At 29.5% G+C, this 14,948-nt stretch overlaps 2 protein-coding genes across 4 annotated transcripts in view; both read right to left on the bottom strand.

Annotated features, from left to right (window-relative positions):
• Positions 1-1,220, bottom strand: part of LOC145242955 (protocadherin gamma-C4-like) — a 14,599-nt gene extending 13,379 nt beyond the window's left edge. For all 3 annotated transcript variants that reach the window (XM_080106067.1, XM_080106066.1, XM_080106068.1), the window contains exon 1: positions 1,039-1,220. The gene's annotated coding sequence lies outside the window, so the exon portion shown is untranslated. The remainder of the gene's footprint in view (positions 1-1,038) is intronic.
• Positions 1,221-1,838: 618 nt separating this feature from the next.
• LOC145243080 (protocadherin Fat 4-like) overlaps positions 1,839-14,948 on the bottom strand; it is a 46,291-nt gene continuing 33,181 nt past the window's right edge. Inside the window, exons 10-12 of the mRNA XM_080106181.1 lie at positions 7,638-10,033; positions 7,066-7,225; positions 1,839-2,261 (exon numbers count right to left, since the gene is read on the bottom strand). Coding sequence (XP_079962307.1) covers positions 1,972-2,261; positions 7,066-7,225; positions 7,638-10,033 — 2,846 coding nt within the window. The 3' untranslated portion in view covers positions 1,839-1,971. The remainder of the gene's footprint in view (positions 2,262-7,065; positions 7,226-7,637; positions 10,034-14,948) is intronic.

Here is a 14,948-nt window from a genome sequence, read left to right as displayed (position 1 = left end):
CTTCCCAAAATTAAAATAAAGAGGGTACAATGATTATTAGCCACAAGATTTAGAAAACAAAAAATAAAATAACAATGAAAAATTATTAAACAATTGCTTTTACTTTGCTGTATTTAAATGAGATACTTGTTAGACATAAAAGACTGTCAAAAAATTATCTACTTATTGCTTATTGAATCTTCTGATATGTATTGGTTTTGAATTAATTAATTCAAAACCAATACATATCAGAAGATTCAATAAGCAATAACCTGAAATTTAATAGTATTACAGATTAATATATTTATTTTAATATAAAATTGTCTAATATCGAGTATGATGGACACTTTACAACAATATGAAAATGTAAAGTATAATTTATTGAATAATCATATTTTTTAGATGCCTATAAATAATGAAAATGTATAAAAGAATATATGCTTTTATCTCTCTCTCTCTCTCTCTCTCTCTCTCTCTCTCTCTCTCTCTCTCTCTCTCTAATTAAAATTACTTAAATTCACTATCATTAGACATTTTTTTTCAAATAGAAGTCTTTATGAATTTTAATTTAGAATGTCTTGGATATTAACTTTTCATTTTATTGTAAAATAATTTAACTGAATTTCAAATGTAAAAATAAAATATAAGTACAGAACATAAGAACTATTCATAGAAAAAAATCCTGCAGATCATTTAATATTTCTACTTGTAAATGCAAATCATAAACGATCCTTACTTACAAAATGGATATATTTAGTAAAAATGGCTACATTTAAAGAAAGACAAACAAAACAATTATAAATTATATTAGAATGTTAGAATACTTTCAAATAGTAAAAATGTTTACAGTTATGTTTCTAACTAAACAATTTATAAAACAATTAAATATAGAAGAATTATGTTTGAACCTAAATACTACACAAAAATAAAATGAAAATATGGAAGATAACTGATAAAAGAATCTTTTGTATCAACAATGGAAATCTGACATGTTAGACTACTTTTCCATTACTGCTGATAGTATAGCATATAAGTATAAAATTATTAAAAATAACTCACCTTTTTCAATTTGAAATCCAACTGGATTTTATACTAAAATAAAAAATAAATCCAGAGAAAACATAAAGCTTCAGCAGCAGCATTTATCAACATCCCTCGCCATTTCTTTTGTGTACTTCATGTGAGAAGGAAGCCAGCAGTCCTACTTTGTGTGATGTGTGCAAAATGGCTACTACTTCTCTGGTAAAATAGCTAATAACTAATATAGTTGAAGAAACTGTCTTTGAAATATTTTAATGTCACATTTTTTATCTTTAAATTTATTAAAATGTTATACTTATGATTTAAAATTTTTACTAATCTAAAATAAAAGAAATAAAGATTTATGAATAAAAATAGAATTTTATTTTTAAATACGTATTTATTCAGTATGGCCTACTTATTTTTTTTTTATTTAATCCCTAAAAGTAATTCATAATATAAAGCGAATCCTAACAATTTATATTTTATTGATATTTCTATCATTTTACTTTAATAGAAATCTCATAGGAAGAAAAAACAAAATTTCTAATTTATATTTTAGCAATAAATTTCAAAAATACTTTTTTTAATGTTGAAAATAATAATTCTATTTGCATATAATTCTATAGACGTAAACATATTATTTGCAATGTTCATACATGCTATAACATCGTTCATATCTAAAAATTTAGCTCAATCAAAATTAGTAGAAATGAAATATACAGTTATCTTAGATAATGCACAATATCTTAGAAACAATATATCAAGATTTATTATTTTCACTGGAATTATATTTTTAAAGCATGATATCAATGAAGCAATTTAATATTGATTTAAAATTAATTTGTCATTTTAAAAAGTTAATTTTCATTATTAAATAAATTTTATATTGTTGGTTTTATTTTTACATAATTAGCCAAATGTTTTCTTGTTTTAATTGTTAATGTTTTTATATTATTAATAAATGTTATTTCATTGGGGCACAGGTGGCAGTGGTCTGTTAATAGATGTCTGGCTCTCACTTGGAGCTACATTCCTTGATTGTAAATGTCTACCTGATAGACTATTGCTATCACTTCCAGAGTGAGATTTTGTGTCTGGCTGTGGACTGTTTTCATTCATGTAGGGAGTGTAAAATCCTCTGGCTACTATTGTGGTGTCACTTGGGTAATTGATAGTCTGTTCCAAGGGTCTCATCCCTGTGTTCTGTGTTAAATCAGTTTGAGTCTGAGGTGGATTACAGTACTGAGAAGAAAACACACCTGAAATAAAATTGTTTGATCTTACATTTTTATGTAAATGAATAAATGCAAAACTTTTTCATTTATCACTCCTATATTATCATCCAGAAAATTATAGTTATTTAAATCAATAATACAACATAGAATTTTGAAATACTCTTTATATAGTAGAGAGGAATAATCTAAAAGTCGCTCAATTAAATGTTTAATTTGTATATTTATTTTTTAAATGCTAAATAATAAATTGGTGTTATTTATTTCTTATTTGATTGTCACATTTGTCTAGATTGTGGTCAATATTAACAGTAATTAATTAAACTGATTTAATAAAAAATAGATAGCTTACTAAAAACTTTTCTTAATTTAAAGTAATATCGCTCCCTCAAATTCTTACCAACAGTAATAAGCAAGAAGGGAAAAGGGATGGAGAGGATGGCTGGTTAACCAACTAGTTGGTTGTTTCTCTTTCTTCTCTGGCTACTTGTTACTCTTTCTCTCTTCCTTTTTCTTGTTAATATCTCCATATTATTATTGTTTCTAACTGAATAATTGTTTTGAAGCACTTGTTGATAATAAAATATTTTATGTCAATAGGATGTTAGGAACAGATACTACACTTTGAATTATTTATTTGCAAAAAGTATTACAATAATTACATTTTAAACAAATTAGACACAAGGCCATTTAAAAGTGTGAGATACTTTGAACTTAGACAAAAGGCTAAGGAATTTTAAGAAATAGGTATTTCTTAACGAAGAAAAAAACAATTTAATCTATTGTATTATTTTTTTAATGAGGGTTGGTAGTGTAGTAACAGTTCTGTTGTTATCAGGCCATTCTCCCAGTAATTACCCCTTAATTTTTAAAGGGGTAGGAATAATCCTCTCAGATATTACATTTTCCTTTGAGGCAGGTAATGTAGTATCTGTTCTGGAATTACCATCTCCCATTTTTTTTGTAGGGGAGAGGGTAGTAGAGTATTTGTTTTCTTGCCATGATACTATACTGGCAGACATTACTTTCTCCTTTTATGAAAATATCCTTCCAGATATTACCTCCTCTATTTTGGAAGTGGTATTACAGAATCTGTTCTGTTATCATTATATCACCTTAGCAGACCTTGCTTCCTCCTTTGCCAAGTAATGTAGTATATATTTGCGATATCATCCTCTTAGTCATCACCTCCTCCTTTGGAGGACAGTGTATGTAGTTCATTCATCATGATATACTCAGAGTTTAACAAAAATATATTTTCTAGTAGATAATTAAAACAAATACAATGTCAATAAATGCATGATTTTACTTTATTCATTGAGTAACAGACTATTAAAGTTTGTAAAAAGTAAAATAAAATTGTATCACTAGAAACAAAGGTTACATATGCAAAATATATATAAATAATTATTTAATTGAAGCAAGATTATAATAAAAGTAATTTACAACAGAGGCATGGCCATTTTCTAATGATTTGAGGAGCGAATGCATAAAAAAGCACAGTGATACATAGCTATCACCTTTTTAACTCATTGATTATACATTTGAATTTGTATTTATTACATTGATTTTAATAAAATTTAATAATCGCATTTCAGAAATTATGATGTACTATTTCAAATGCAGTATTTATGAATACAAGCTAAAATTTTACATATTAAAAATTAAAAATATAAAGCATCATTAAATTAAATAAATCCCCTCTCAAATAATGCCAGCAAGCATTATTTACAATTATAAAACAATCAAATATAAAAATTTCATTTTATCCCTTTAGTAGAATAACAAAATTTCGTAAATAAACAAAGTAACGATCAATGTTGTTATAAAGACATTGTATATATAAATTACGAGCATTGATTCCATTGCATAGTGAGTAGAACTGCTGACTATCATCTAAATAGGTTCAATTCTTGACTTGAGATAGGCCTAGTTTATTCATACTGAAAAGTTGTGATACAGTCTAACAGTCTATTTATGGATAACTGTATATGTATACATATATATATATATATATATATATATATATATATATATATATATATATATATATATATATATATATATATATACACACACAAGGTATACTCAATATACTCAATAAGTAATGAGAAAATATCTGGAGAGACATTAAGTATGATTTGATCAAACTGCCACTTCATGTTGAAGTACATATACATATAGTCTACAAAATGATTTACTGACAACCTCCTCTCGTTGTAGGCTTGAGAGCAGCGGTGTTCGTTTTGGGACCAGTCTGATTAGGTTTGCCAATCTGTGAACTCTTGACAAGATGCAGGGAAACAAGGAACAAATTTTGTATTAAACTTGAGAAAACCAAACAAGAAGCTTATGGAATGTTAAAGGAGGCCTATGGGAATGAACAGATGAGTCAAGCAAGTTTCTATCGGTGGTTTAACAGATTTTCTGAAGAAAAGAACAGGTTGAGGATCAACTCGGATCTGAAGCACCGAACAGTGGATGCAAGGAGGAAAACATTGAGGAAGTGCGAAGATGAGTGATGCAAGACTATCGGATAATGGAGGACGATATCTGAAGCTGTTGGTATTGGCATTGGCACAATACAGACAGTTCTGACAGAAGATCTGGATCTCCACAAAGTCTGTGCCAAAAATCCTCTCCGACGACCAGAAGCAGTTTCCTGTGGAATGTTGCACTAACATTCTTGAAATGATAGAGGCTAATTCAGGTTTCCTGAATAAGGTAGGGACTTGCTATGATAGTTGGGTCTTCACCTACGACCCTGAGAGCAAACGTCAGAGTGCCCAGTGGAAGCACCCATCCTCCACCAGGCCCAAGAAGGCAAAGATGAGCAGGTCACAAGAGAAGGCAATGATCATTCCTTTCTTTGACTCCCAGGTCCTCATTCATGTTGAATGGGTTCCTCAGGGTCAATCTGTCAATAAGGAATATTACCTTACTGCTCTGAAAAGGTTCAGGGAGAAAATGAGGAAGAAAAGGCAACAGTAGTGGAGGAGTGGTCAGTGGTGGTTCTACCAGGACAATGCCCCGTGCCACAAGTCAATGCTGGTGATCACCTGGATGGCCGACAGGGGAATAAAAGTGGTCACCCACCCTACAGTCCTAATCTAATCCCATGCAACTTCTTCCTGTTTCAACACATGAAAGACAGCCTCAGGGGAATCAAATTTCAGTCAACAGAGGAGCTGAAAGAGGCACCTGAAGGGACTACTGAAGAAGGACTTTGAGGAGGTCTTCCAGGATTGGAAGAGATGTATGAAGAAGTGTGTAGATGCGTCGGGAGGCCATTATTTTGAAGGAGACAAAGTTTTGTAAGCTTATGAAAATAAATATTATCTCCTGACATTTTCTCATTACTTATTGAACATACCTTATATATATATATATATATTTTTTTTTTTTTTTTTTTAATTTTTTTTATTTATTTATTGTAAACCAGGTAACTTTACATCTAAATCCTGACTGTGTTTTTAGAAAAAAATTAATAATAAGCAGAGCTGTCTAGTTGGTAAACAATTTTTATTCATGCTAACATTATTTGGCTACACAATTGCAGATGTTTTGATGAAAACTAAAAACAGGCAGGTCTTTTTATATATATGTGTGTGATACAACATACAAGTGAATGTTTATGAAAATGTTATTTCAAACTTAAATCCGTAACTTTTTTGCAACATTACTTTAAAGAAAATTAGATGGAAGAAGGTGAACAGTATTGTTTTACACTAATATATAGTTTTCTGATTAACTAAAAGTTTGTTTTAAAAATATTGAATTTTTCGCTTTATATCTCATGTCTGTTAATTATCAATAACTAGTAGACCCATACCATGAAAAATGATGGCAAAATACTTATATTTATATACTTCATTCTAAAACAAAATATTTAAAATATATATATTTACTCTGTTTTTAAATAACTCAAAGGCACAAACATAATAGCTACTTAAACAGTTTAAAGCAGTAAATTTAATGATTCGTGATCATGTTTTAAACATTATGGAAAAAAAATTATGGTTTAAATATGTAATGGTTTTGTACTACATAATGCATACAACATAATGTAAAAACTCAATAAAAATCTAATCAAACATAATTGTAATTGATATATGTAATTTGAATACATTTTAAACAAATATATTTTACCTGAAGATATCCTGAAAAAATAACAAATTATTATAAATACACATTCTAAGTATAAAATAATAATAAAAGTAAAAACAATAATAATGAATATTCCACTGTTCATTAATCTTTTTTTAAATGTTAAATGTGTTTTTATATCTTTATTGTTAAACATCTTTATTGTTAAATGAATAAAGGTTGTGTCAGAAAGACCATTATGGTCTAAATGGATTCTGAATTTCCATAGTTTCCCACCCTTTTTGATACACATTTTTTTTATTAGCTATGTTTGTGTAAACCACATCAAAGACAAGTTGCTATAATTGAAACCCCTTTTAAAGCTTTTGTCTAATGTCCTTGAAAGAATTGCCCAAATGATGTAAAATTAATGAAGATTTTTTAATTTGATATGGTTGGTTTTAATTTAAAATTTTACTTTGTCTCATCATCAACCCTTATCTCAAATGTTTAAAAACTATTAGTACAGAGACATAAAATTGTAAAATATATAACTCCAGCACCTCTCTTTGAAATCTCACCAAGACTAAAGAAAAAAAATTGTTGAAAATATACTCTTTTTGAAAAAATGTACTCAGGAGGATCAGTTATTTCCTTGTTTACCTATCGTTTATACTATCAACCTGCAATTCTATACATTATTTTAAGTTAATTATGAAAACGTTTGAGTTTTTTCATAACTCACCTGACTCATCTTTAGATCTGGTATTAGCTTCATTCCATTTTTGTCTGTTGTCACTAAGAGAAGACTTTACAGATCTTTGACTGGCATAATCATGCATTCGATCATTTCGTTCTTGATTTCTGTTACTACAAGATGGCAAAGCTACATCTTGAACGTACATCTGCCATAAATAAAGTATAAAAATTTTCAATGATAAAGAATATTAAACTAAATCTAAGAATGTCACAATTCTTGGTAAGAAAAATAGAATTATATAAATATTTAAAAAGATATCTTGGATTTTCATAGATTTCATATACATATAAGATTGTTTAGCATAAAGTTATGGACGAAATATCAAAGTAAATGATTTATTTCATAACATTCATACAAATTATGAAATAGAATGTACTTATATATATATGTCACAATCTTTACTTAGAGGTATACAGGTGACAAGATAGTAGGTATTTACCACATCAAAAAATTATGAACAACATAACATTAATATAAGAAAATATAATTCTTATCAAATTTTATAAATATTAGAAATATAAAGCAAAAATGTTAATGAAAATAAAAAAACATCATACTTGCGATACTGAATCTGGGGCTGGCTGTGATTTTGGTACTTGATATGACAACATTTGTTGAGCACTTGAGTAAGGATGGGTTTGCATTCTGGGTGTTGGTGGTTGACTGCTTCTTCTCATATCAACTGCATCACTTGTAGGAAGAGCAACATTAGACCAAGGATTGGCTGGGTAAGGAGGACTTATCAAATGTCTCTGACCACTACTCACATATCCGCCTTCTGCTACTGGAACACTTCGAGGATTGCAACAGCGAAGGATACACACTGAGATTGAAGCTGTAATGATCACAGCTATTGTCACTGCTACAGACACAATGATAATTGCTGAAGTCAGGTGGATCTTGTTATCTTTTTTGATGTTAACAGCATTTAACATTTCTGATGTCTTGTTGCTTACAGTCAGTGTCAAATATACAGTAGTTCTGGCTGATAGAACTGGGCTACCACTGTCCTTCACTAGAAACTCCAGCTCATATGAACCAGCATCTTGTTGGCTTAGGACATGAGTTGAACATAACAAACCAGTGTACTGGTTGATGCTGAATATCTGTTTGCTATTGCCTCTGATTATTTCATATTTTAGAAATGCATTCTCTTGACTGTCACTGTCTGATGCCTTTATCTGAGTGATGTTCTTTGAATGATGTGGATAGTAGATAACATCTACATTATAAGGATTAACACTAGGAAATGTAAAATATGGAGCATTATCATTTTTATCACTGATCTCAACAACAACATTCACTGAAGCATTTAATGATGGCTTTCCATTATCTTTCACTAACACATGAAATTCATAAAGATCTTGAAATTCATGATCCAGTGACATAATTGTTGAAATCAAGCCAGTGTCAGTAATTTTGAAAGGTAAAAACTGTCTATTACTTGGCAAGAGAGAATAACTTAATTTACCTCCAGCTCCCAAGTCCGGATCTGTGGCATTGATTGAGCCAACGTGAACTCGAGACTTTTCATTCTCATTGATCTTAAATTGAAATGTCTTCTTGGAAAATGCCGGCTTTTCATCATTCACATCCATCACTTTAACAGAAAATCTTTTCTCACTTTCCAAAGCAGGAGATCCTTTATCCTCGCAATGAACAATAATATCATGGTGATCCTCACTTTCTCTATCCAATGGCTTTTTAACAATCACTTGGTATTTCTTTGTGTCTAGACTTTGGAGTTGAAATTTATCATGATTCAGATGGCAACTAATATCTCCATTTTGGCCAGAATCAGGGTCAGTCACTTTCACATAAGCAATAAAGCTGCTGACTTTAATGTCTTCAGAGATATCAACTGTGTTTTCTGTAGATGAAGAAAAGAATGTCACTTTTATAATTGGACTATTGTTCTGTTCATTGATCACATTCACTTGAACCATGGCCAGAGAGCTTAATGGAGGATTGCCTCCATCAGAAGCTTTTACATAAAGCTTGTATTTCAGTTTTTGTCCAGTTGTAAATTTCTTCATCAAAAAAATTTCTCCAGTTTCTGAATTTAAATCAAAATGAGTTTTAGCAATGTCTGATGTTTTTGAACTGAAACTGTATGAGATTTTACCATTTTCACCTAAATCTAAATCTTTTACAGATAAAGTGATAACAGCTAAAGCAGCATCTGGTTTGTTTTTTATTGTAACATTATAAACATTTTCAGAAAAGATTGGAGAATTATCATTCACATCAATTACAGATATGACAATTTCAAGAATACTTTCTTTAACTGGAGGTTGTATATTTTTTGCTATGACTTCAAGTTTATACTTATCTTTAGTTTCTCTGTCAAGCTTGCCTTTTAAAATAATTGCAAGTTGTGAAGTTCCATCAACACTTTTGGAAACGAATAAAGTAAATGGTTCATCCTTTAATTTTTTAAACTCATAAATAATTTCTGAGTTTAAGACATCTACATCTCTGTCAATGGCATTTGGTATTGATATTTTGGTTCCCATGATGTCACTCTCAGTAAATTTAATGTTGACTTGTTTTTCTGAAAACTCAGGTTGATGATCATTAATATCTTGAATGATGACTTTTACTTCTAATAATTTAAGAACAGTTGTCAACTTTTTCACTGCAATATCAACCATTTGAAAACATTCTGCATTGTATGTACATAGAGACTCAGCATCAAGGGTTTGGGCTGTGTACAATTTACCACTTTCTTTAGACACATGAAACAAAGAAGTGCCTGTCACTCCTTGTGTCAATAAACTGAATGTCACTTCATTTTTCTCTTCAAATGGTACACTGTCAATAACCTTTGTGTCAGCAGCAACATCTCCAAGGTAAGTATGTGGATTTTGTCCTTCCTCTACATAATATGTGAGATCTATGCAGTGACATCCATGAAGAAGAAGAATTAATAAATACATCTGTCCCATCATTATTTAGTAGAAATGCAGTTGCTAATTTTTATAGTAAAGATGTAAACTCTGATCCAGAACTGGCAATTAAAATAAAATAAAAATGTATTAGATTGAATTTGATTTTTAGTTATAATTTACATAATTTTATTCAATAAAATCCTAACAGAAAGTGAATATTGTATTTCGGTCTATACACAAGTTTTAAAAAAATAATATCTACTAGCGGGACCTGTGGAAATTCCACAGGGGACTCATTCATATGTAATATATTGATGTTGGCATTCTGTAGATGTTCAGTGTAAATGGAGATGTTCTGATATTATTGTAGCTTTTTCGTTAAATGCAAAAGTATTTATTCAAGCTAGCATGAATGCCTGGTAAAGCCCGGCCATAAAGTACGCTTAAATACGATGTTTTAATTCTTGCAGATTTCATATATATTATTATAGAGTTAATGTTCTATCGATTTTTATATATTATAAAGTTGCGATTAAAAAAAAAAAAATATCCATATGACTTGGGTGCATTAGCTTGAATCGAAATTGAAATAAAAACTTATGAAAAAAATATATGTATATATATATATAACTTGAGTTCCTTCAGCCATAATCGAAACCGAAACCAAATCTTATGAAGAATTCTTGGTAAAATCTTTACTTATAAAAATATACATGACTTAAGTGCCATCAGCTATAATCAATACTGAAACTAAAACTTATGAAGATTTTTGGGTAAAATTATTTATGACAAAAAATACAACAGTACATAACAATTAAACGACCCAAATGTAAGCATGTGGCACTATATCTTAGTGCTCAGGTTGTGGTAGTTGTTAACACACCCTTCAGTATGGCCAGGTGGTAATTTGATCATAAGTGGAGGGATACACAGCAAAAATGCAATCCCATGATACCCTTCCTTTTATCGACATCTTTTTCATCCCGACACCCATGGGGTAAGACATCTATTTTTGTCTCTCCGTAAATGAGGGGGGAGCACCCTCTCCCTCAGCATTAGTTAAGGTTAGCTAGTTTTAATTGTAAAAGTTAATTATCACTTATAAATTCTTTTGTAAAAATATTGTAACATTTTCTTGTAAAAAAAAATAAATAGTTAGTTATATTTCTCATATATTACCATTGTGCCGCATGTCGTTTTTTGTGTCTGTCTTAAATGTCTGCATTAAAGAACAAAACGGGCCTGTAGACGAAAGAAAGAAGGTTCCAACCAGAATGCCACCAGAGTGAAGACATCTTGAAAGAATGAAGGAACCACTCGCCCACATCCAATATCTTAGGTATGCTTTTCCTCTTGATACTCAGACCCTATTGACTGGCCCAACGACACATCATCATGAGACCATTTTTAAGACATTTAGTGTAACGTGTGAGTCGGTCACACACCAGTGACCGGCTGATACTGTCACAAACATGACACAGAAAATAACACACACGCTATCATATTAATATATAGATTAACAAATTTGTAATACAATCATTAGCAAGATCTTATTCAGTTATTAAATTTCTCTCCTAACTAATAGGTAACACCTTACTGATAGAACCATGTCCTTGATGAACAACAATAAAAGAAGCAGCAGTGTGCAACACAGCAGTAAAAAAAAAATGATTTCTGTAAAATACTCGACTTTTTATTGGTTAAATAATACAATAAATCAGAAACAGTTGCTGTTGGAGGTGAGCACCTGTTGGTGATGATTACATAAGTGAGAACTTAAACACACACAGGCGACGAATCACAGCTAACCAAATAAAACCTTGTCAGTCACAACACAATTACTCAAACACCAGTGAACAAACCAAATTAATAGACAAAGATAATACACTTTCATCATTATTATGACTAACCCAACTCATCAAGTAATATACAAATAGTCCTCTACCAATCGATAGACTATACTTAGTTATGATGAAGTAGACAAGGTACACAACTATTATCAAAATTATATGAACAAGATAATCCACAAGTACCATTATCATAATTAATAAATAAATGAATGATCCTATCCATTAAAAAATTGGGTAATCACCACTCAACAGATGAGAATTGGCTATCAGAAAATTATGATTAAGGCCCACAAAATATTATAAAGAAATGAATAACTGGAGATCACCAAATACTACTAATATTGCTATTGCTTCATCAAAAGCTGTTAGTTAAAACAGAAGTTTCATAAACAAAATTTCTTTGCTGTTGAGCAGATAACTATTTTGTTCCAATATTATTAGAAAATAAATGATTGAATATTACAATCAATTGAAAATTCATGCCTTAACATAATTTAGAATAATTTGTTCAAATGTAATTGAAAAATCTGATGGTTAAAAGACACCAAATTGCATCAGTTTAAATAAAAAGTAAATGATATTGTATGAAATTCAATTAAAAATACATGATATTACATAAAATTTATCAAAGATTTTGCATATGAAGTTTGAATTTTTTAAAACGTATTTATTTGTTTTAAAAAATTAGAGTAATGAGATTTTTTATGTTTTGTTAGTTTCAAATATATAGCTTTTCTATAATGTCAAAAAAACATGTAAAGATAAGTTATCATTTACATATATTTGTCAAATCTATTACAAGCAAAATTTTGATATAAACAGTGATTGTTAATATGTATAACAATATGATTATACATTTGTGTATATATATTACTATCTCATGCACATTTAAAAAGACAAAATCATTTGATCGCTAAAGAAAAGTGATGGAAAAATATCTGACGTCCTTGTGAGTCAAAAATTAGAATTTGATCAGTTGTGAAATTGATTAAACTATTATAATTAGAATTTCGCTGTCCCATCATAAAATTTAAAAACCCCACTCTTTACATTCTTTTTATTTTGAGGCCATTTTAATTTCACATCTAATTATTACAATTTGAAATAAATATAGAGGAGTGTCATTTGTTTTATTTATTTAAATAATTATTTCTATAGTAAGAATAAATAACTTATTTACTTAAAAAAGAGTCAAATTGTTATAATTTAAAACATTAAAACGTTTGCTTTATTTATTTTTAAAATATTTAGCTGATAATTATTTTTATAAAGACAAGATGATAGATAAGTATCCATGGACTTTTCATGGGGTCTTGATAGTAATATATCATTATATTAAATTCTGTTTTGTCTTTTATCAAAAACTCATAATTGCATTTCCAAATATGCTAAAAATATAAATTGTCAAATGATATGCAATATACTATTAATAGTAATATCAATAAAATATTTCAATAAAATATTTTTATGAATTAACATGGTTCAAGATCTTGATGAATTTAAGGTAAAAATATGATTTTTAAGAGCATGAAATTTTTTTTACTTTTTAGTGTTATATTTTCCCACTTTATCTCATATGCTCAAATTGACATATATGATTCAAGTATGACTAGTTTTCATTGTTAGTTCAACATTCAGAAATAATGATCAGATTCCATAATCCACACATACAATTCTGTAGCATACTAAAGGAAAAACTACCTCCCATTACCAAAAATACTTTCTTGATTTAAGAATATTACATTTTTAAATTTCTGATAAATTCTTCTAAGACTGTTTTATTTACTCAATATTTGTCAGGGATCCCAAAAGTAATGCCTTCTATTATTTTATTCCATCCAAATAGATTAGAAGGATTTGAAAATTGCATTGCTATCATAACTGAACTTATGCATTCATGACCTGAAAGTTTAATCTCTGTTGCAGATATTGATGGTGTGATACTCTAAGAAAGCAACCTCTGTCACGGATGTGCATTATTGAATTCCTCTATGCAGGAAAAATTGAATCAATCAACATTCAATGGCATCCGTTGAACGTTTATGAAGCCAATGCAATTGATATCAGCACAGTTAGGAGATGGTTTGTCAAATTCAGAGTGATGACACAAATATGTGTGACAAAGATTACCATACAGAGCCCCCACCCCCATTACTTGCAAAAGTGTATCAAGAATGGTGGTGACTATGTAGAAAAATAAATTAAGAGCACAAAAGGTCACTTGTTTTAATGTTACCTCTCCCATCTTCATATCTCTTCAACTTTTTTTGAGTTAAAAAATAGGATACATTACTTTTGGAACAACCCTCATTGTTAAAAATAACAGAATTCTCTAATTGATTATACTTTTATTTTTTCAATTTTTCTAATAATCTTTCGTGTTAAAATCAAAAATATTCATGTTCAATATGTATCACAAATATTTTCCATTCTTCATCAAATCATTTTCAAATAAACAAAAAAGCTGAAGAAAAGAAGAAAATTCCAAAAGGAAGCTGAGAACGCATACATAAAGTCAGCTGAATTTTAAAAGAACACAGTTCCAGACCACAACAATTTAAATTCTGTGACACCAGAATTAGTGGTCCTGGATATGACCTAAAACTATATCCGATGGTGAGGCCCCACCTTGCGGGCCTTGGGGAGTATGGAGCCACCCTTTAATTGCCATTGCTCCCAGGTTCACTCTGACCTGGAGTGGTAGTACCTGTTAGGGTCCCAACTATGGGTTAAATAGAATCCGACTTAAAAAACAAATATACTCCATTAAAAATTGTTCCTCAAAATAACTAGATTCAGCATTAAATAACCTGAAAAAGGTTGATATGTCGTAAAACAAAAACAACCAACCAACCAACCAGAATTAGTATCACAGGATGAATTGTATTGCATTGCATTGAGCATTTTAAAATGTTACTGGTTTTCTCCAGCTTTTTTATTTGGCACCTGAAAATGATCTGATGAAGAATCGAAAACGTTTGTGATACATATGGAACATACATTATTTTTTTTATTATTTTAAAGCAAAAAGAGATCATTAGAAAAAATGAAACAAAAAAGATATAACCAAAGGTGGGTAATTCTGTCATTTTTAATAATGTTTGATTAAATGAAATAATGTAGCATA

The sequence above is a fragment of the Euprymna scolopes genome, chromosome 21 (assembly GCF_053919585.1).
Source record: "Euprymna scolopes isolate OS-2025 chromosome 21, ASM5391958v1, whole genome shotgun sequence".
In the NCBI taxonomy this organism is placed as follows: Eukaryota; Metazoa; Mollusca; class Cephalopoda; order Sepiida; family Sepiolidae; genus Euprymna; species Euprymna scolopes.
Note: the sequence above shows the minus strand (reverse complement) of the source record. Positions and strands in the feature narration are given on the sequence as shown.